Below are 22,869 nucleotides of genomic sequence, written 5' to 3'. Positions count from 1 at the left end.
TATTTCTGTTCGTGTTGTTTTAATGTTATTCCTAACCTAGAATAAAAAAAAATTGAATTCATTGAATTTCTGATCGTTTATTAAAAAAAGACACGAAATTCGTCTCTCCCATTATGGAAAATTCTCCCTTTCAGGACAATCCCATGCAATAATAAATACCCAATTGACATAGGTATGTATTTTCTTCTTATTTAGATTGTATGGAGACGTTTTCACATAGTTTCATAACAGGAATCAAACTCCACGCCTGATTATATTATACAACTATTATTAATTCTGTTAGGTTCGATCTTTATTCCCGTAATACCAACCTGAGGTCAAACACACTGCACCATTACCGGAGCACTTGAAAGGTTTTTCTCCAGCATGAGAAAATGCACCTGAACTAGATAACCAAATTGTTCTACACGTTCAGTAGAGGTCATTCAAATATTCATCGTATTTTGCTTGACCTACTTGTCTTTTCCTAGGTTCGTTAACGGAACGTGATCATTCATTTCATGCATTACATTCACTTGCACAGCTACCACAGACATGTCTGATAATAACTACATTCAGCTCAAAAGCAATTCGGATATCCTCAAGTTAAAGAGCAGGAAACACATTTCCTTATTTTTCCGCCAGGCAAATAAATTAGAGTCAATCATTTTTCTCAAGCAGAAGTTTGTTGATGAGAAGATAAATCCAAAATTGAAGCAAAATGTTTCCTACACACATAACATTCTAAGAGTTTTATATGAGTTCGTTGATGACGAGATAAATGGGAACTACAAGTAAAGCATTTCTTACATATTTCACATTCAAAGGGGTTTTCTTTAGTGTGAATTATTTGATGTTTAGCTAAATTAGATTTTGTAGTGAATGTTTTCTTACAAATGTCACACCCAAAAGGTTTTCTGCCAGTATGCGTTCTTTGATGACGAGATAAATGGGAACTATAAGTAAAACGTTTCTTACATACATGACATTCAAAAGGTTTTTCTCCAGTATGAATTCTTTGATGAATACTAAAATTAGATCTGGCAGTAAATGTTTTCTCGCAGATATTACACTTATAAAGCTTTTCACCAGTGTGAGTTTTTTTGTATGACGGGAAAAACCAGAAAATGAAGTAAAACACTTTTTACATATATTACACTCAAAATATTTTTCTCCTATGTGAGTTCTTTGATGATGAGACAAACCAGAAGTTGAAGCGAAATGTTTTGAACATAGACCACATTCGAAAAGTTTTCCCCCAGTATGAATTCTTTGATGAACCGATAAGTTAGAACATGAAGTAAAGCCTTTCGTGCAAATTTTGCATTTGTAAGGTTTTTCTCCAGTATGAGTTCGTTGATGTTGCGACAGATTGAAATGAAACGGAAACTCTTTCTGACATATATCACATTCGAAACGTCTCTTCCCACAGTGAACAGCCATATGCGCACTCGTATCTTTGTTTTCCCGAAAACTTTTACTGCAAATTCTACAGTTAAATATATGGTCTTTAGGCAACATTTCCAAACCATAGCTTTGCCTTTTTTCAAGGTCTTCTTTTTCCGGAATATTTTTAGGAAAGACATTGAGTCCATTCAACACCTCACATTTAAGCCCTTGATCTATTTCTTGCTTTAGATATACGCTTGCAAAATCAGGCAAATTAGGTATCGGATATTCTTGTTCGGAAAGAACACAGAGGGGTGCATTAAGAATATCTGAAATGAAAAATTACAGAAATCATAATACATAATACTAATTATTATTATGTTATCATAATCATAATAACATAATAATAAGGCATGTGCTAAGGAAAAGGAAACCCACAGTAAAAGTATTAAAATTAGTTCTCTAGCGATTTTATTCTTTCCCCTAAAAAAACCCTTAAGCCTGCCAATGACGAAAAAGTGGTCATTTTCTCACTGATTTCTGTTTCATTTAAATTAGTTTACGAACAGGCTAAGAATACTCCAAAAAATTAATAATTCTTTTCTCATTAAAGTGAAAATTCAAATAATAAATACAAATAGTCATGTATAGTTTTCCATTTGCATTTCGTTTTTATTTTATGAAAGTGGACAAATAAAAAAAATATAAATTTATACAAGAAAGATGACAAACACGGAACATAAAATATAAATGTAAAATGAGCCAATATTGCTTTTTATTTATTGAGCTGTCTAAATCAGCTTCATTTTTGCGAGTTCCTCAACTTCATAATTGATATTCGAATAATTGTCATTAATCATCCTTTTGTTGGTTGATTTAACAAATAATCCACAAAAGAAGTTTTTCAAAGAAAGGCGATGAGCTGTATTCAAACTAAGAAGAGTAGACATAAAACCAAACTGTAATTGAAGTATAAAACGAACTTAAATCAATATCAACGAGAAACTGAAGCCCATACCGACAAGGAATTGCTGAAATTCATTATATCTTTCCAGAAAATAATTGTTATATGAATCTGAGTCCTAATTTGTTCTAACATCAACCAAAAAGAAATCATCATAAAAACCAACATTACTGAAAAGAGTTAATGAAATAAAGATAGATAATTTGACATGTATTGATATTCATTCATGCAAGTCTGATTAATTTGTATTTATAAAACAACAATAAAGAATATGTATAACTGTATTGTTTTTAGGTAAACCAAAATACATCTGGTCTTTACAAGACACAGGGAGCATTTCTCTCTTTCCTGTTTGTGGTGGTTTCTGTTCGTTTCATGTTTAATTTCATTATTTATTCCACTATCTTTTAGTTTGACTTTCCCATCTTCATTGACAGTCGCTTATGTTCTTTGTATATTCCAATCGCTATTTGACTTTATTTCTGTTCATCAAAAGTTTAATTTAGTCATTTAATATGAAAAACTACCTTGGTAGAATTTTTTTTTTAAATTAATTTCTGCTAGTTTCTAATTGACAGATTTCTTTCATGAGTTGATAAAATAAATATGTGTAAAACTTTTTTAAATTTGTTTCCCTAAAGATTAATATTTTGCCTTGCTATTCATGGACTGCAGAAAATTTTGCAACCGGCCTTAGTAATAGCTGCAAAGTATAGTTTTGGATTGAAAATTGCGTGAATACTGATCAAATGAATGTGTCAAGACCTGCATTATCTTTGAGCTTCTATCGAATTGAAGGCATTCCAACCACCACTATGCTACAACCCTGAGAATTTTGCTAAGACCCATATGTTAAGACCATGTTACGATCCTGAGAAAACAAATGGCAGCACACCTTTCCCGTCAAGATACACTAAAAATACAAAACTAATTTCCATATAGGTTCATGAGAGATTACAAATAAACCTTTTTTGTCAACCTTGTATGCAAAAACTGTTTTTCTATTTAATCTATTTTTTATTTAATTAATAAACCATTTTTAATATATTTATTATTATTTAATATTCTTATATTTCACAATATACTTGACAACATTTTTACTATCATAATAAATATTAAAACATATAAAAAACATCAATACTACATAAACAAATATTAATACGTATTAACAAAAAGTTAATATGTGGTTCGTTCCGACATATTGCCACTTGATTCAGCTCAACATCCCCTTGAAGATTCAACTGGATAAACTGAACAGTTGCTAAGATATCACAGGTACGCCATTTGACAATTTTGGATGCATAAATTGGGTTTTAATTTATTTAATAGTTCCCAATAGCATGCCCTGAAAATTCAAAAGTAATACCCATCGGTCTTCCTGGGTTATGGTAGAGAATATCTTTTGACAATCTGCGTGCACAACTATCCCTATAAGTCTCAGAAAACAACCTATTTTGTTGATGACATAAAGCATTTATGTGCTATTTTGACAACCTAGATACACTCAAACATTTTTTTTTTTTTAGTTCAACAGTTGTAGTCTAAGTATAAGTTGTTGTGGTAATAGCAATACCAGTATTTCTGTTACTAGAAGAAGTCGAATTAGCTGCAATCATAACGGCAATTGTAGCAGCAGTGACAAGTCCTTAGTTTCACTTATTATCACTAGTAGTAAAAATGGAAATCGCAAGCAGTTGTAGTCACGAGTACTCACATTCACAAGTATTCGCAAGTTTAGGTAAAAAGGTATTGGGTGCAGAGAAAAAAAAACATACACACATAAAAAATACCTCACAATTATTAATCCAAACAAAGACCAAAAATTAGAATTCAAATTATTTCATATAAAGTTTAATCTTAATATTCATAACTATCGAAAAATGAAACTTCAAATAAAATTTACACAATCATTTGTAGAAAAAAAAAGAGACTCTTACAGACTCTCAAGCTTAGCAATAGATTACAGATGGTTGTTTATTGCGAAAATTAATATTATACATTAATCAGATATAATTTATAATATAATATTATCTAATATAATTTATAATCTATATATATAAAAATATAGTGTCCGTCCGTCCGTCTGTCTGTTACAATATGTTTACCGTTACACCGTTACACGAGCTCAAAAAATTGAGGCTCTTTTTAATTTTTTTTAAGTTGCTTAAAATGTAAAAAACTGGTGATTGCACAAATATTTCAATATATTTAGACAATGGATAAAAGCAATTCGAAAACCTTAAAACAGAAAACCAAAAGTTTGAAATTCAGTCTATATATATATATAAAAATGTAGTGTCTGTCCTATCTTTACCGTTACACCATTACACGTTATTACCGTTAGACGAGCTCAAAAAATTGAGGCTCTTTTTAAACTTTATTAAATTGCTTAAAATGTAAAAACTGGTGCTTGCACAAATATTTCAATATATTTAGATAATGGATTAAAGCAATTCGAACATCTTAAAACAGAAAACCAAAAGTTTGAAGTTCAGTCTATATATATAAAAATGTAGTGTCTGTCCTTACACTATCTTTACCGTTTCACCATTACACGTTATTACCGTTACACGAGCTCAAAAAATTGAGGCTCTTTTCAAATTTTATTAAATTGCTTAAAATGTAAAAAACGGGTGGTTGCAGAAATATTACAATATATTTAGATAATGGATTAAAGCAATTCGAACACCTTAAAACAAAAAACCAAAAGTTTGAAGTTCAGTCTATATATATGAAAATGCAGTGTCTGTACTTACACTATCTTTACCGTTACACCGTCACACGTTATTACCGTTACACGAGCTAAAAAAATTGAGGCTCTTTTTAAATTTTATTAAATTGTTTAAAATGTAAAAAACTGGTGGTTGCACAAATATTTCAATATATTTTGACAATGGATTAAAGCAATTCGAAAGCCTTAATAGAGATAGGAAAAAAAGAAGATGTGTCGCTATATTACAAAAGCAATGCGTGTATAATTATCCTACAATGTCACCAAAAAGGCAACACCAGAGCAACGCAAAACCAGACTTGCGGCTCAAAGAGAAAGGGCCTGATTAGGATTCTAATTTACGTCATCAATTCGATCCAAAAATGAACACAAGGGACAATGAGAATCTATATATATAGAAGCCTGCCGCGTGCCATGCTGAAGCCCAGTGGTAAAAACGCCCGGACCCAGCACTGTCTGTGGTTCATTTCAACATAGTTCAAAGATCTTGAAAAAACTTTTCATACAAAAAATAGAAACTTTAACTCTCTAAGCAAACAAAACAAGCCAATCTTTTTCCAAATGTCCTAAATTTAACATAAACACTGTTCTCAAACGAACCAAATCTAGTCACATGAGTTTCTTCTAACAAACTTCATCTCCAGCATCTTATTCCTTTTGAAACAATGGATAATCTCCATTATCTAGAATTCACCCAATAAGTTACCAAAGTTTAAATATACCACTGAAAGGATCAATGGCTCAAATAGTTTTCCTCTAGTATGAGTACTTTTATAAAAAGATAAATTAAAACTAAAATAAAAATTTCTAATAGATATCATGTGCAAGAAGTTAGTCTAAAGTTGAAGTTTTTTGATGAAGGGATAAACCAGAAACCTCAATTAGACATTTAATGCACAACTTATATTCGAAAGTTAGTTTTTTTTTCAAATATGAGTCCGTTGATGATAATTTAAACCAGAATGGGAAGTATAGCGTTTCTTACATGTTTCACATTCATAAGGTTTTTCTCCAGTGTGACTTCTTTGATGGTAAGATAAACTGGCACTGTAAATATAACGTTTCTTACACACATCACATTCAAAAGGTTTTTCTCCAGTGTGAGCTTTTTTATGGCGATTTAAATCAGAACTCCCTGCAAAACATTTTTTACATATTTCACATTTAAAAGGTTTTTCTCCAGTATGATTTCTCTGATGAAGAGATAAACTGGAACTTGAAGTAAAACTTTTTTTGCATATTTCACATTTATAAGGTTTTTCTCCAGTATGAGTTCTTTGATGATATGACAGGCCGAAGCCAGAATTATAGCGTTTTTTACATATTTCACATTCGTAAAGTTTTCCTTCAGTTTTTTGTTCTCCGTGAGTTCTTTTATGATATGACAAACTGGAACTGGAAGGATAACGTTTCTCACACATATCACATTCAAAAGGTTTTTCTCCAGTATAACTTCTTTGATGTAAGGTAAAATTATACCTTGAAGCAAAACGCTTTTTGCATCTTTCACATTCAAAAGGTTTTTTCCCAGAATGAGTTTTCCGATGAAGAGATAAACCGGAGCTTGAAATAAAACTTTTTGCGCAAATTTCACATTTATAAGGTTTCTCCCCAGTATGGGTTCTTTGATGACGAGTCAATTCATAATTGTGACCAAACACCTTATCGCAAATATCACACCTAAAAGGTTTATGAGTCGTCACATGTGCATAATAAGCTCTATCAGTTGAGAAACTTTTAGTACATACTTTGCACTTATATGTGTCTTCTCTTGGCATTGATTTCAACAGATTGGCCTTATGTTCTATTGATAATACAGGGTTCTCATTTCCAAAAATAATTTGATGATCATTTGAGGATGTATCTTCAGCTTCTAAAAAATGCACAAAAAATCACATAAAAATCCACACAAAGCCAACTTTTTTATGATACAAAATTTTGATTGCCATACAATTTCAATGTGGTATTTCATTGATGAATCAAGCGTTGGAAAACGAGAAAAACTCATGAAACAAATAAATTTAGTAATATAGTTTAGCCAAAAATATCATGTTTCAATAGTAACACAAAAGTGTTACTATTGAAAAAGACCTGTTTAGAGGAAAATTTTTGCTCTTTCATGCTGACTCAAATATAGTATCAATCATTTCAGCTTTTCTTAATACTTAAATCATGCTTATAATGAAAAAAAATGTTAATTTTGAAAACAGTACAAATTGGAAGCAAATGGGAATAAAAAGTCTACCATTGGAATCACCATAGAAAAAAAAATTAACCCGAGATTTCCATTCCATCATATTTTAACAACAGAAAATTTGATTTTGGTCTTTATATCACTAATGTGTATTTTTCTATTAAATAAAAAAGAAAAGAAAAAAGGAAATATTCGCACTGCATAAAATCGATTTGCTTTATTGTTCTAGGTGAAGGCCTGCAAATTTTGTTCACGAGGTTTTTAGCAATGTCTATTCTTATAATATAATTTTTATTCGGATCCAGCGCCTCTTCGAGTGCTTTCAGTCTATTTTTCTAACTCCAAAAATCTGTTTTCAGAACCACATTTTGTTTTTAAAACGACTCAAAGTTTTCCAATTAAATAGTTTCTGTTGAGATGTTTTAAAGTTTTGGTTACCATGGGCCGTGGTTTGTTTTTTATTAGCAACAGCTAACAATGGAACCGCGTTCGAAAGAAACGATTAGATAGAAAAATACTGTAAGTATATGCTCTGTCCGAATCAAATAATTATGTTATTATCTTGCATCTATAGATTACATCCAAATGAAAATATACTTGCATCACTGAACTCAATAGTTTCACATCTTTGCCTTTCATAAGTCAGAACTATGATAAACTTAAAATTTTCACGAGGAAGGATCTACAAATGCTCTTAAAAAAGGATAATTTTGATTTTTCAAGGATTTTCAGTCAGTTTTCTGTGTATGCATAAAAAAAAAAGTGCACTAAATTAAAAAAATACAAATTAACAGACAGACAGAATCAAGTAACAAAATGATCCCAGCATTAGTGTCTTAAATTAAAATATTAAAGTAAGAGGAGAGAAGAAGAAATATTCTAAAAATTGAAAACGGACCAACAGAAAATAACAAGGCAAGGACCATAGCAAGGATTGATGAGACTCAATAGCAGCCAGAACTCTGAGAAACCGAGTCTTGGTAACAATGGATACATCAAGATATTTGAATATTGATGCTTATTAAAAATATACAAATTCATCAAGATTAATGTAACTCAGTAAAAGTTTCGAGCCTAAGAAAAATTTGCCAAACTTTTGAAGAAGGGGGAGGGGGGCAAACGACCAAAAAAACACAAAAAAACAAGTGATCTTAATGAAAATCATAACAACAGGTTCAGCATATCAAACAAAACTTAACTGTAGAGGTTTCAAGATCCTATATACAAAATATGAGATTTTGTAATTTTTTTGCCAGAAGCAAAATCCCGGATGCTTGTTTATTTGTTGTTTTTTTCCCAGGGGCAATCGTATCGAACCAGTTACCCTAGAAGATCAGGAAGGGACTCATTTTAACGGAAATTAAGGGTTCTAATGCCATTCGTGAGTGACCAAAAATATTAGAGAGTAGCTAGTCCCCCTCCCATGTTCATTTTTCCCAAAGTTGTCTGATAAAATTTTTTAGATAGCCATTTTATGAAAGAAAAAAAGCACTTCAAAATATCTAGTAACTATGTTTCTGAGGATGATTTACCCCTCACAGCTCCCGGAAGAAGGGGTACAAGCTATAAAATTTACCCATTATTTATATAAAATTGGCCGTCGGGATGTAGAAAGATACTTTTCCGGGAGAGATTTTCTATTGGGACACAGGACATTTTCTAGCGCAGGAGGGGGGGAGGAGGGTACTTGAGAGGATCTTTCCACGGGGAATTTTCAGTGACGGAAAGGATTTACCATTGAGGGGAGGCTGAATTTTCAGAGATTATTCAAAAAAGATCAGAAACTAAACAAACACAAGGTTTTTTTTTTCAACTGACAGTAAAGAGCAGAATTAAAAATTAGGACATCTCAAAACTAAGCTCTTTATGCTGAAGTTATTTTTTTTAGAACTTACTTATTATTCTAATTAAACGACCCTTATGCTTCATAAGTCATTCTTAAATTTTTAGAACAGAAAGTCGATCTTTGCCTGATATCCCTTAAAGAGGATTAAATGAAACAAAATTTCAACTGAAAGTAAGAAGCAGCAATAAAACATAAAGCCAACAAAAATTGTCCCGTATATGAGGGGTACTTCTCCCTCCTCAATCCCACGACCGTTTCACTAAAGCTTTTTAGCTGAAGCTTCTTATACCAGTTCAACAACCCTTGTGTTTCTAGAAGCCGTTATTAAAGAATTGGGTCAAAAAGTAAAGCTTTAGGGTAAAGAGAGAGAAAGATTTAGGAGGGGAGAGGAGGCAAACCTTAGACAAAGATTAGTGTTTTTTTTTTCGTTTTAATACTCTTTACTTACAGTTGAAAAATTTGTTTTGTTGTTTTTTATTTCTGTTAGTTTTTTCAAATAAAGTTTAGATCCCCCCTCTATAGAACCCCCCCCACCCCCCACACACACACACACAAATCCCTCCTTGGCGATTTCCTCACACGTATAATTCTTTCGGACAATGTTGTCCTAGCTGTAAATCCCACCGTAAAAATTTTCTTCGGAAAAATTCACCTGGAAAAGTCGCCATAGCCTACATTCATATGAAAAAGGACTGTTTGCTTTTTAATTTTCTTTATTTCTAATCGATTTCCAAATCATGCAGTAAATGGAGGAAACGCGATCCAGCTTGGAAAACTGTTTCCGGAAATATTTCCTAATAGAAAAGTACTCATGCAGGAAACTCCTCATGGAGAATTTAACCCATAAGAGCACAACATGTTTTGATTTAATTCAACATTCCCTGACAGACTCACCTAAATGCCCTTCGTCTTTTGGAAAAGTAAAGGTCAAAACACGAATACGTTTATCAATAACATTAGTATATCTAAACAATGAATGAATTCCCTAAGGTACAGCTCTTCCTGAGGGCTATTAGGGGGACCTTTTAACAATACTGAAGAAAATAGAAGTAACAAAATTTTGATTTGATGATTTTTTGGGAAATAATGGGTATAGAAATGGGGGGAGGGGACTGGTTGCCCTAATATCACCTTCAGTCTTAAAAACGGTACTATAATTTCCAATTTCCAATAAAGGATCCTCATCCGAAGTTTAATTGACCACCCGTTCCATAAAAACCTTTTGTGCACAAAACCATAACTTACAACCCTTGCTCCAGGGCTCCAAGAGGTCGTGTCAGCCCTGGAGGTATTGTTATATATTCTTTGGACCATTTTAACCATAATAGCTATCTCAAAGTTTTAATCAGTTATGTTTGGGGAAAAACGGCGTTGGGGGAGGGGAGATAGTTGCCTTTCCTCACTTTTGAATATTACAATAGAACTAAAACTTTCAATTTCCAATAAATGAGACTCCTCTAAAGTTTATTTGACCAACCCTTCCATAAAAACCTCATAGACCCCCTTGGCTTACAACCTTTACACCCAGGCCCTGGGGTTTGCTTCAACCTCTAGGGCCTTGTTATATGGTCTTCAGATTATTTCTAATAAGATGGCTATTTCTAAATTTCTCCCGTATGTATTTGGAGAAAAGGGGACATGGGGCAGGGGGGCTAGTTGCCCTCCAACCACTTTCGACTCTTAAAAAGGGCACCGGAGTTTTTGATTTGAAATCCAATTAGCCCTCTCCGAAGTTTATAATATAATATATAGTAATGGGCAACTAGAATAACTTATAGCCCTTGCCCTGTGAGCTGTGGGAAAGGGGGGGGGGGGGGCTGTCAAACCAATAATATAAATACTGGACGTTCAAACATGTTGAACAAAATGGCTATCTTAGAATTTTGATTGAATTTATTTGAACGAATGATTGATATAGTGGGGGGGGGGGTATCTGGCTATCCTCCAATCACTTTTGACTATTAAAGAGGGCACTAGAAATTTCGATTCGCAATTGAATAAGCCCCTTTACAAGTTTCTAGACAATAACAGACGAGTTTTGAACGAAACCTATCAAGAAATTAAAAAAATTCAAACTTTAAAGTTTATTCATTAAGAATACTTACTATCTGTTTTATTTTTAACAGCAAAATGAATTGCAAAAATATACATTTGGGGCAGCACATAGGCAGCACAAAAGTGCTGCTGAGTTAAGATTAATATGGGCGCAAGTTATTAATTTTTTTTTTCTCCAAGACACTTCGCATAGCAGGAGTAGTTGTAAAAACTTTGAAAATAATCAATTTAATGGGAAATTGAAAATTTTCGTACCCTTTTTGAAGACACAGAAGTGAATAGAACTTTACTTTGACTTAAGGCTCCTGCCGCATGGGGTGCGGCGTATCATCCCCATAGAAGGCAGCAATCATCCCCATTCCACCCCCATGAATTCCTCAAACACGCCCAATCAACATTTTGCCATAGCCCTTTTGTTCAGCATAATTGAGAACCCCAAGGGCGTCGAGGCAAGGGCTATAAGTTATGCTATTCGCCCGTTGATTACACATAGTATTTGTAATTGAGAAAGGTGGGCAAGTTTGAACTTCAGAATGCGAAAAGAGAAAGGACATTCAGGCGAACCTTTTAGAGAATTAAATAAAAAAAACAATTTTTTTAAACGAAAGTAAGAAGCAACATTAAAACTTAAAACGAACAGAAATTACTCCGTATATGAAAGGGGCTGCTTCCTCATCAACGCCCCGCTCTTTACGCTAAAGTTTGACTCTTTCTCTTAACTCTACTTTTCAAAACAGTAAGAAACTAAAACGTACAAAAAACAGAAGCAACAAAAAACATTAATGAATGAAAAAATTTCGAATATTTCAACTCCACATCCGTGAGCCTTCATGAACGTGGAAAAAAAAGAAGAAAACTACTTTGAAAGTTTGGAAGTTTTTCCTACTTTGGAAGTTTTATGAAGATCTGCGTTTTATTCATTTGTTTTGCCTTTTGTTCCTTTTTTCTCTTTTGTTTGTGTCGTTCTTTTTCTTTGGATGATTAACAAAGGTTTTTTCCGGTGACGAAGGCTCCCGGATGTGGAATCAAAACGTTGGAATTTTTTCTTATTAATTAATGATTTGTTGTTGCTTTTTTTTAGCACGTTTTAGTACGCCTGTCACTACTTTATTTAAATTAAACCCATTATTTTTCTCTCATAAACTCTCTCTGTAATACTTCTGTTACTACAACTACTGCTAAACTGAAGCTATGGGTATTAAGGTGAAGGTTTCGAGGAATGTTAAGGCAGATGTTCAAATAAATCAAAAACAAATTATGCGCATGTAGACTGTCGAAAGAGTGTAATAGCAATATCACAGGAACGGCTTACATTTTTAAGTTGGAACTTTCAGGGTATGTTGTTGCGGATTTTAAAAAAAACCAAAAAGTACTATGTCTTTTTTATTAGCACTGCTACTACGATTCCTGTAACTAATGAGATTAAGTGTATTCAAGTGAAACTTTTATGGAACATTTTGGGGGAAAATCCATTAAACAAAAACAAACTGTATACATGCGGGTTTTCAAATGGGCATATAAACAATATCATAGGCAGCAAAGCGCTACCATGGAAAATTTAAAGGAACACATTCAATACGAAAACTAAAGGCTTAGTGCCCTTTTGAAGAGTCAAAGTATTTGGAAGGCAGGCAGCCTCCCTCTCAAGCCCATTAACTCTCAAAATTAATTTTTAGAATTAATCTAATTCTCATTAAATACATTAATTCTCACATCCAGTCAAAATTTTGATCAGCAGGTAAGCAGGCTTTGGTAACAGGAAGAGTAGGGAATTAAATCAAGAGTGAGTACACAGTTGGAAAAAAGCGATTGACCAATGTAAGAGTTTACAGTGATTATGTCGAATACATTTACAATGAATTATATACAGTGTGTTATTTACAATGACTGCAGTGAAAGATTTACATTTCTTAGATCGTTTTTCATTTGATTGAAATATTAGCAAGATTAGAGCTCTTCAATTTTGTTAATTGAACCCATTTTTTTTAATTTAAAATTATGTTTCATGATTTGAAATTATGTTTCGTGATGTATAATTGCGCATTAGCTACTATAGAGGGGAAATGGACAATTTTGTCTGGCTGGAGGGGCATATGCTTCAAAGACTGCATTAATTATGCCCATTTATTATTGGAAATCTTGACTAAACATTCAAGTTTCGTCTAAAATTTTAATTACAATCCAAGATTTAATTATTTGAGTTCTTAAGCAGAAAAAATGAAACAGTGAGGCACTACCAATAAATTTGCTTTTATTGATATGTACAATCTAACAGCAAGAAATGGGGGATTATAGGCAGAGGCGCCATTTGGGGGGGGGGGGGGGTCAGGGGTGGGCAAATGCCCACCCCAGATTTTTCAGGGGGCCCAAGCTTCCACCACAAAGGGCCCTTTGCCGGCCATAATAATCCATTATGTCCAACATGATCCATTCTGTGCAATTGATTTGAAATTACTGCACGCCTATTACTTTCGCCGACGTATTGTTTACTTAAATAAGAAAGTTTCTCGCTGAGGAGGGCCAGCCTTTAGTCTGGTTGAATTTTCCACTTTCAATTTAATCACTTAACCTCGTTGATTATGATCTTTGATGTTATAATCTATCTTAGAGGTCAGTGTGGCTGAGTTCCACATTTGGTTTCAGTACATTTCCATGCAACACACGTGTGCTGAAAATGAGTTTTTACTTAGAATATTCGATTAATATGCTGCCAAAACTTGAATTTTTCTTACGTGAAAGTTGGGGGGGGGGCAAAATTGAGTTCATGCCCACACCAAGATTTGGCGGGTGTTTAGCCTCTGTTTACAGGGCGGGTACTCCCTTCACATCTATGTTAGAACTGGGCATGATCTAAAAAAAACGATCAGAAATTAAATAGAACCCATGAGAGGGCTATCCCTTCCTCAAACTTTTGCTCTTTAGAGCTAGATTACAGAGCTCTTTGATTTCGTTGGTTGAACCCTTTTTTTTTGTAGCATAGTAATAAATAAACTCAAAATGGGGACTGTCACAGCATTACTCAATTACTGGTAAATTTTTGAACTTCCAGGAGCTTTTAACTGGCGCCCCTCCTCTCCGAAGAAAAATTCTAAATACACCACTGCGATTGAATCAGACCATCAAAGTTTAACAAGAAAGTGAAAATAAGACCAACACATTCGCTATAAGAACTGTTTTTTTTTTCAAGGTTTTGGTTTGATCAAGAAATTGCTATGTCCTAATCATTCCAGTTTCCAAAAAGAACTTGTCAAATGCATATGCTTACACAGATTCGACCATTAGCGAAAGATTTTATGGTCTATTAATTTTTAGCCATCCACTAAAAATATATTCCGGCTTTTGCTACATTTCCCAAGGAAGATGGGGGTGCAAAATTTCGTTTTGGCAGGCAAATTTTGGAAAAGTACATCAAAAGCTTACCATCGTTTATGTTAATATTTGTCTCCTGTTTAACAGTGTGGCAATCAGCCTGAAGATTGTCAGAGACATCTGAAGGTAAGTTTAAAGAATGACCCGGCTCTTTGGGTAGTAAAATAGGATTTGTACATCCAAACACGTTTTCGTCTTCATTGGACGGTTCTTCTTCAAGTTCTAAAGAAAATTTAAGATGAATGTACCTTAGAAATCAGGGAGTAAAGACTTGGTAAGGTTTTAAAATATAATTTTAAAACACAAAGAGTCTTGCAAGACTGGCCGAAAGATTGCCTATTTGTTTTTGGGCTTTCCATTTTGTTTCGGCAGATAAATTTAAGAAAAAAATATATCTAAAGTATGCCATCGTTTATGTTAATTTTCGGCTTCAGCTAAGAGGGTGGCCAATCAGTCTCAAGATTACCAGATACATCAAAGGTAGGTTCAAAAATGACCTTCCTGTGTAGGTAGTTTACTAAAATTTGTGAAATTACCTTAAAATTTTGGAATTTACAAACACAAACAGTTTTGTAAGATTGGCAGAAAGATTGTCTAAGCGTCTTTGGGTTTTCCATTTCGTTTTGGCAGACAATATTTCAGAAAAATATATATTAAAAGCATGCCACCATTTATGCTAATTTTCGGCTCCAGTTTAAGAGGGTGGCAATAAGTCTCAAGATTACCAAATATACCTAAAGAAAAGTTCAAAATTGACCTTCCTGTATAGGTAGTAAAATAAAAGTTGCATTTCCAAACATATTTTTATCGTGATTGGACGGTTCATCTTCAATTTCTAAAGAAATCTAAGATGAATTTACCTTAAAAATTTGGAATAAAGATTTAGTGATGTGCAAAATGTTTTAAAAGATGATTTTAATACACACTGAGTTTTGCAAGATTGACAGAAAGATCGCTTAAGGGTCTTTGGTTTTTATGGCACTTGGTATTAACCAAGTGACATATAGCAATCGCTAATTTTGTCGGTCTGTCTGTCTGTCGGTCCCGGTTTTGCTACTTTAGGCACTTCCAGGTAAGCTAGGACGATGAAATTTGGCAAGCGTACCAGGGACCGGACCAGATTAAATTAGAAATAGTCGTTTTCCCGATTTGACCATCTGGGGGGGGGGAGGAGTGGGGGGCCGGTTAATTCGCAAAAAATAGAAAAAATGAAGTATTTTTAACTTATGAGCGGGTGATTGGATCTTAATGAAATTTGATGTTTGGAATAATATTGTGTCTCAGAGCTCTTATTGTAAATCCCGACCAGATCTGAGGACATTGGGGGGAGATGGAGGGGGGAAACCTAAAGTCCCAGTTTTGCTACTTTAGGCACTTCCAGGTAAGCTAGGACGATGAAATTTGGCAAGCGTATCAGAGACCGGATCAGATTAAATTAGAAATAGTCGTTTTCCCGACTTGACCATCTGGGGGGGGGGGGAGTGGGGGGCCGGTTAATTCTGAAAAAATAGAAAAAATGAAGTATTTTTAACTTATGAGCGGGTGATTGGATCTTAATGAAATTTGATGTTTGGAATGATATTGTGTCTCAGAGCTTTTATTTTAAATCCCGACCGCATCTGATGACATTGGGGGAGTTGGAGGAGGGAAACCTAAAATCTTGGAAAACACTTAGAGTGGAGGGATCGGGATGGAACTTGATGGGAAAAATAAGCGCAAGTCCCAGATACATGATTGACATAATCGGAACTGATTCGCTCTCTTTGGGGTAGTTGGGGGGGGGGAGTAATTCTTAAAAATTAGAAAAAATGAGGTATTTTCAACTTGTGATCGGGTGATCGGATCTCAATGAAATTTGATGTTTAGAAGGATATCGTGTCTTAGAGCTTATTTTAAATCCCGACCGGATCTGGTGACGGGGGCGGGGAGTTGGGAGGGGGAAACCTAAAACTTGGAAAACACTTAGAGTGGAGGGATCGGGATGAAACATGGTGGGAAAAATAAACACAAGTCCTAGATAGATGATTGACATAAACGGAACGGATCCAGTCTCTTTGGGGTAGTTGGGGGGGGGGGGGATATTTTGAAAAATTAAAAAAAATGAGGTATTTTTAACTTACGAACGGGGGATCGGATCTCACTGAAATTTGATATTTAGAAGGATATCGTGGCTCAGAGCTCTTATTTTAAACCCGACCGTATCTGGTGACATTGGGGGGGAGTTGGGAGGGGGAAACCTAAAACTTGGAAAACACTTAGAGTGGAGGGATCGGGATGAAACTTGATGGGAAAAAAACACGAGTCCTAAATACATGATTGATATAACCAGAGCGGATCCGCTCTCTTTGGGGTAGTTGGGGGGGGGGGGTTAATTCTGAAAAATTAGAAAAAATGAGGTATTTTTAACTTACGAACGGGTGATTGGATCTCCATAAAATTTGATATTTAGAAGGATATCGTGTCTCAAAGCTCTTATTTTAAATCCTGACCGGATCTGGTGACACTGGGCGAATTTTGGGGTGGGGATACCTGAAATGACGGAAAATGCTTAGATTGGAGGGATCGGGATGAAACTTGGTTGGAAAAATAAGCAGAAGTCTTACATACGTGATTTACATAATTGGAACGGATCCGCTCAATTGGGGGGGGGGGGGGTAATTCTGAAAAATAAGAAAAAATGACGTATTTTTAACTTACGAAGGAGTGATCGGATCTTCATGAAACTTCATATTTAGAAGGACCTCGTACCTCAGATATCTTATTTTAAATCTCAACCGGATCAAGCGTAATTGGGGGGGGGGGGGCAGTTGGGGGGGACTGGAAATCTTAGAAAGTAGGCTACTTAAAGCGGTGAGATCAGGATGAAACTGGATGGGAAGAATAGAAACCTGTCTAAGATACCTGATTGACAAAACTGGACCGGATCTACTCTCTTTGGTGGAATTGGGGGGGGGGGGAGGAGGGGGGGGGAATTTTAAAAATTGAGGTATTTGTAACTTACGAAAGGGTGACCAGATCTTAATGAAATTTGACATTTAGAAGGATCTTGTGCTTTAAAGTTCTAATTTCAAATTCCAACCAGATCCTGTGACATTCGGGGGAGTTGGAGGGGGAAACTGGAATTCTTGGAAAACATGAAAATTGGGGTATTTTTATCTTACGAATAGATGATCGGATCGTAATGAAATTTGATTTTTAGAAGGAATTCATGTCTCAGAGCTCTTATTTCAAATCCCGACCAGATCTTTTGACATTGGGGGGAGTTGGAGGGGGAAATCTTGGAAAAACACTTGGAGTGGAGGAATCGGGATGAAGCTTGGTGGATAGAATAAACAAATGTCCTATATACGTGATTGACAGAATCGTACTGGATTCGCTCTCTTTGGGGGAGTCAGGGGGAGGGGCTGAGTGATTTGGCGAGTTCGGTGCTTCTGGACGTGCTAGGGCAATGAAAATTGGTAGGCGTGTCAGGGAGCTGCACAATTTGACTTGATAAAGTCGTTTTCCCAGATTCGACCATCTGGGGGGCAAAAGGGAGAGGAAAAATTACAAAAAATTAGGTATTTATAACTTACGGGTGGGTGATCGGATCTTAATGAATTTTGATATTTAGAAGGACTTTGTGACTCAGAGCTCTTATTTTAAATCTTGACCGGAATTAAGCCTCTTATTTTCCTTTTTAAATCAATCTATTGATTCATAGAATTTTGTTAGAGCTCATACCATATGATCTCTTGGCTCTTAGCTCTTCTCGCCTCGTCACAAGTGCCATATGAGCTCTTAGCTCTTGTTCTGTTTGTTATGTCAGATAAATTTCTGATAAATATATATCAAAAGCATGCCACCGTTTATGTTACTTTTTGGCTCCCGTTTAAGAGGGTGGCAATAGGTCTCAAGATCACCAGATACATCTAAAGATAGGTTCAAAAATGACCTTCCTGTGTAGGTAGTAAATTAAATTTGCATTTTCAAACATATTTTTATCATGATTGTATGGTATAATTTTGATTGGAGGGTTCGTTTTCAATTTCTAAAGACAATTTAAGATGACTTTACCTTGTAAATTTGGGATAAAAACCTAGTGTTGCGCAAAAAGACTTTAAAAGATGATTTTAATACACAATGAGTTTTGCAAGTTTGGAAGAAAGATTGCCTAAGCGTGCAAAGATTACCTATTTTACTAAGTTAGTAAAATAAAATTTGCATTTCCAAACATATTTTTATCATGATTGGAGGGTTTCTCTTAAATTTCTAAAGAAAATTTGGGATAAAGATCTAGTGATGTGCAAAAAGGTTTTAAAAGATGATTTTAATGCACAATAAGTTTTGCAAGATTGGGAGAAAGATTCCCTTAGTGTCTTTGGGTTTTCTATTTCATTATGGCAGATAAATTCAACAAAAATATACATCAAAAGCATGCCACCGTTTATGTTACTTTTCAGCTCCAGTTTAAAGGGGTGGCAATCACTCTCAAGATTACAAGACGCATCTAAAGATAGGTTCAAAATGACCTTCCTGCGTAGGTAGTAAAACAAAATTTGCATTTCCAAACATATTTTTATCATGATTGGACGGTAAAATTTCTAAAGAAAATTTAAGATGAATTTACCTTAGAAATTTGGAATAAAGATCTAGTAATGTGCAAAAAGGTTTAAAAAAATGATTTTAATACACAATGAGTCTCACAAGATTGGCAAAAAGATTTTCCAACTGTTTTTGGGTTTCCCACTGCAAAGTGAAACAGCTCATAGCGGCAAACTATTATATTATTATATAATTTATTTATTTTATTCAAAACAAAAGAAAGCCATAGACTTGTCACAATAATAAAACTTATGAAAAAAAAATTAAAATTTATGTAAATATATAAAGTTAAATTTGACACATGCCAAGAGACAACGAAAAAAACAACAAATAAACAAAAACAAATAAAAACAGTAATATCCATTTAATGAAGGAATTATATGAAAATCATGAAATAGTCACGTATTAGATAAGTTACAAGAGGCCGATAGATTCCATTGTTTTTAGGAAAAATTTTGTAGAAAATTAAAGATCAAATTAACATGTTTTAAGTGCATAAGTTGGAAGAAGTTAGAAGAAGTCTACGAGATATATTTGTCAAATCCCCCAGTGGACTGCCCACTTGGTTTAGTTGTTAAAACATGGTAGTAAGAAAACAATTTCAGTATTCAGTATCTTCATAAAAAATTAAAACCTGCACCTTCTTCAAGTTATTTGAAAGGCAGAAGTTATTCTGACTTTCAAAGGGCTAAAAGCCCTTTGACTTTCAAAGGGTTCAGACCTACAGGGATAATTTTCAAAGGGCTAAAATTCATAAAGTAAATAGCCGTACAAAGATTAGACGAATGGAACTATCATATTTTTTTTTGAGGGATCTAATTTTTATTCAAATAAAAGCAATTAATGAAATTTACTTTCGATGAAAAACATTTCATACATAGGAGAGCCCTTGATCCCCACCCTCTCTTCACTTGTTATATGGGTTTTTTTGCAAGATTTTTAAACAGGTTAGAGACCAAAATTTAGAGATCCTTTCACTGCTTTTGCAATAAAAATCTAAGTTTGTAAAACTTCACATGTGCCAATACAACTTTACTGAACACCAGAACTACAAATAAAACTGACGTAACTACGTTTATAAAGAGTTAAAGAGAAGTTCACAGATCACCATGTTTACTAACTGATTGAAGGATTATTTATGCAGTAAAAATCTAATTTTCCTTTGATTTACCAGAGTTTACAAATAGTCTTGGTCACTCTTCGGTTTGTTGAAAAAAAAAAAACTACTTCCGTTATTCAATGCTCAAAAGTTCCCCAATGTTTTGGCTGGGAAACTTTTGAGGATGCTGTAGAGTGAAACTCGTAAGAGAAGCATTGGAGGAGCAAATATAGTTTTATACATAGGCTACAAAATCATAGTATAAACTGAATAGGGAACATAAACCATAAAGAGAAGCAACACTTTTTTTTTAATGCTTTAACAACAAAAAATATAAAAAATAACTGTTATTTGTATTTAGCTTAACAATAAAATTAATTCAGAAAAAAGCTTTTTTTTTTATTTCAAAAAAGGGCATGAAGCTTTTATTTATCTTTGTTAGTTACAGCAATAACAGGACGCTAGAACGTCACTGAGTTCTATTTAAGAACTCATTATTTATTTATTTATTTACTTTAATTTTTTATAGAATTTGCTTTGTAAGGCCCAGCACCCATGGGACAACTATTTTAAGACTAGAGTTGCTAATCGATTGCGCACGCAAGTGTTTTGTGACCAAAGCCTTGAAGTAGAGTGGCGGCCGCCCACGGGGTAATCCAGATGAGACTGGTTTCCAATCAGCCAAAAGTCGGTTCCAATCCAGACGTAATGACCGTTGCAGTATAGAGTGTTATCCCACACATTTTCCAATTAGTTGATATTGACCAATTATTTTGGCTCTCAACATGTCAGACCAGGAATTAAACGTGAAATTCGTAGAAGTGGAGAGGCATGAAGATTCCTTCGACATTATGTAAATTGCGGTTAATTTTCAATCTGTTTGAGAGAGCACTTTTGCTGCTAAGAACAGACGAGACTTTGCATCCTTTTCCAAGTGACCTAAAAATGACCTAAAAAACTACACAAAAAATTTTGCAACACTTCACCTTACTTAAAAACAATTAAGACATACAAAATCAAAACATTCATTGAATCAAAATAGCTCTCCATGGGTGCCGACCAATTCTACTATTATAAGCGTCTATGCTTTTTCTGATAGAAGTATTCGGGTCTATGATGCCGTATCTTTTAATGACTCAGGAGTTGCTTGACCATGGTGGAAGGGCAAGCAGGTATTTGGCATACCGGAAATAGATTCGCCGAAGCTCCTTCGTCTCGGTTATCGTAAACGTACGCCAAAAAGGTGCAAGGTATAAGAAATTCGGGAGTGCAGAAGCATTGTAGAGTTTTGCTAGCAGTTTACGGTTGAGTCGAAGTTTGTTTGCTACCAAGCTTCCGTATGCAGCTGCTGTTCGACGTTGGAAACGAAGGATCAAGAGCCTTCTTGTTGCTTTAAGAGTGTCACCGATACAAATCCCCCTCCTGATATACATACCCTTATACAGTAAAATGGTCTTATGTTTTAAAAGGACCATTTTTAGTATTTACAATAGGTTAGCGGACTAGACTCGAAATCCTTTGTCCGTGAGATCAGGGGTTCAAGTCCTGGTATCGCTGGTTATTTGGTTTAGAGCGAGAGTCATTGGTGTGATTCTGACATGGGGGGTTGGGGGTTGGGAGGGGGAAACCTAAAACTTGGAAAACACTTTGAGTGAAGAGATCGGGATATAACTTGGTGGGAAGAACAAGCACAAGTCCTAGATACATGATTGACATAACCAGAATGGATCCGCTCTCTTTGGTGTAGTGGGGGGCGGGGGGTTAATTCTGAAAAATTAGAAAAAATGAGGTATTTTTAACTTACGAACGGGTAAATCAAATCTAAATGAAATTTGATATTTAGAAGGATTTCGTATCTCAGAGCTCTTATTTTTAAATCCCGACCGGATTTGGTGACATTGGGGGGGGGGAGTTGGGAGAGGGAAACCTAAAACTTGGAAAACACTTAGAGTAGAGGGATCGGGATGAAACTTGGTGGTAAAATAAGCACAAGTCCTAGATACATGATTGACATAACCGGAACGGATCCGCTCTCTTTGGGCTAGTTGGAGGGGGGGGGGGGGGGTAATTCTGAAAAATTAGAAAAACGAGGTATTTTTAACTTACGAACGGGTGATCAACCTCAATGAAATTTTATATTTAGAAGAATATCGTGTCTCAAAGCTCTTATTTTAAGTCCCGACAGGATCTGGTGACATTGGGGGGAGTTTGGGGCGGGGGGACCTAAACAAATGGAAGACGCTTAGATTGGAGGGATTGGGATGAAACTTGGTGGGAAAAATAAGCAGAAGTCTTAGATACGAGATTTACATAATTGGAACGGATCCGCTCTATTGTGTGGGGGGGGGGAGTTAATTCGAAAAAATTAGAAAAATGACGTATTTTCAACTTACGAAGGAGTGATCGGATCTTCATAAAACTTCATATTTAGATGGACCTCGTGACTCAGATCTCTTATATTAAATCTCAACCGCATCCAGCGTAATTGAGGGGGGGGGGGCAGTTGAGGGGAACCAGAAATCTTAGAAAATTCTTAATGCGGTGAGATCAGGATGAAACTGGATGGGAAAAATTAAAACCTGTCTAAAACACGTGACTGACATAATCGGACCGGATCTGCTCTCTTTGGTGGAGTTGGTGAGGGGTAATTTTGAAAATT

The 22,869-nt window shown here is 34.8% G+C and overlaps 1 protein-coding gene across 12 annotated transcripts in view; it reads right to left on the bottom strand.

Annotated features, from left to right (window-relative positions):
• Nucleotides 1-696: 696 nt before the first annotated feature.
• Nucleotides 697-22,869, bottom strand: part of LOC136036571 (zinc finger protein ZFP2-like) — a 36,560-nt gene continuing 14,387 nt past the window's right edge. For all 12 annotated transcript variants that reach the window (XM_065718908.1, XM_065718874.1, XM_065718886.1 and 9 more), the window contains 3 exons: nucleotides 14,579-14,749; nucleotides 6,049-6,936; nucleotides 697-1,697 (listed from right to left, as the gene is read on the bottom strand). In XM_065718908.1, coding sequence (XP_065574980.1) covers nucleotides 841-1,697; nucleotides 6,049-6,936; nucleotides 14,579-14,749 — 1,916 coding nt within the window. In that variant the 3' untranslated portion in view covers nucleotides 697-840. The remainder of the gene's footprint in view (nucleotides 1,698-6,048; nucleotides 6,937-14,578; nucleotides 14,750-22,869) is intronic.

Source organism: Artemia franciscana, chromosome 2 (assembly GCF_032884065.1).
Source record: "Artemia franciscana chromosome 2, ASM3288406v1, whole genome shotgun sequence".
NCBI lineage: Eukaryota > Metazoa > Arthropoda > Branchiopoda > Anostraca > Artemiidae > Artemia > Artemia franciscana.
The sequence above is the reverse complement of the archived record's forward strand: the minus strand, read 5'-3'. Positions and strand labels throughout refer to the sequence as shown.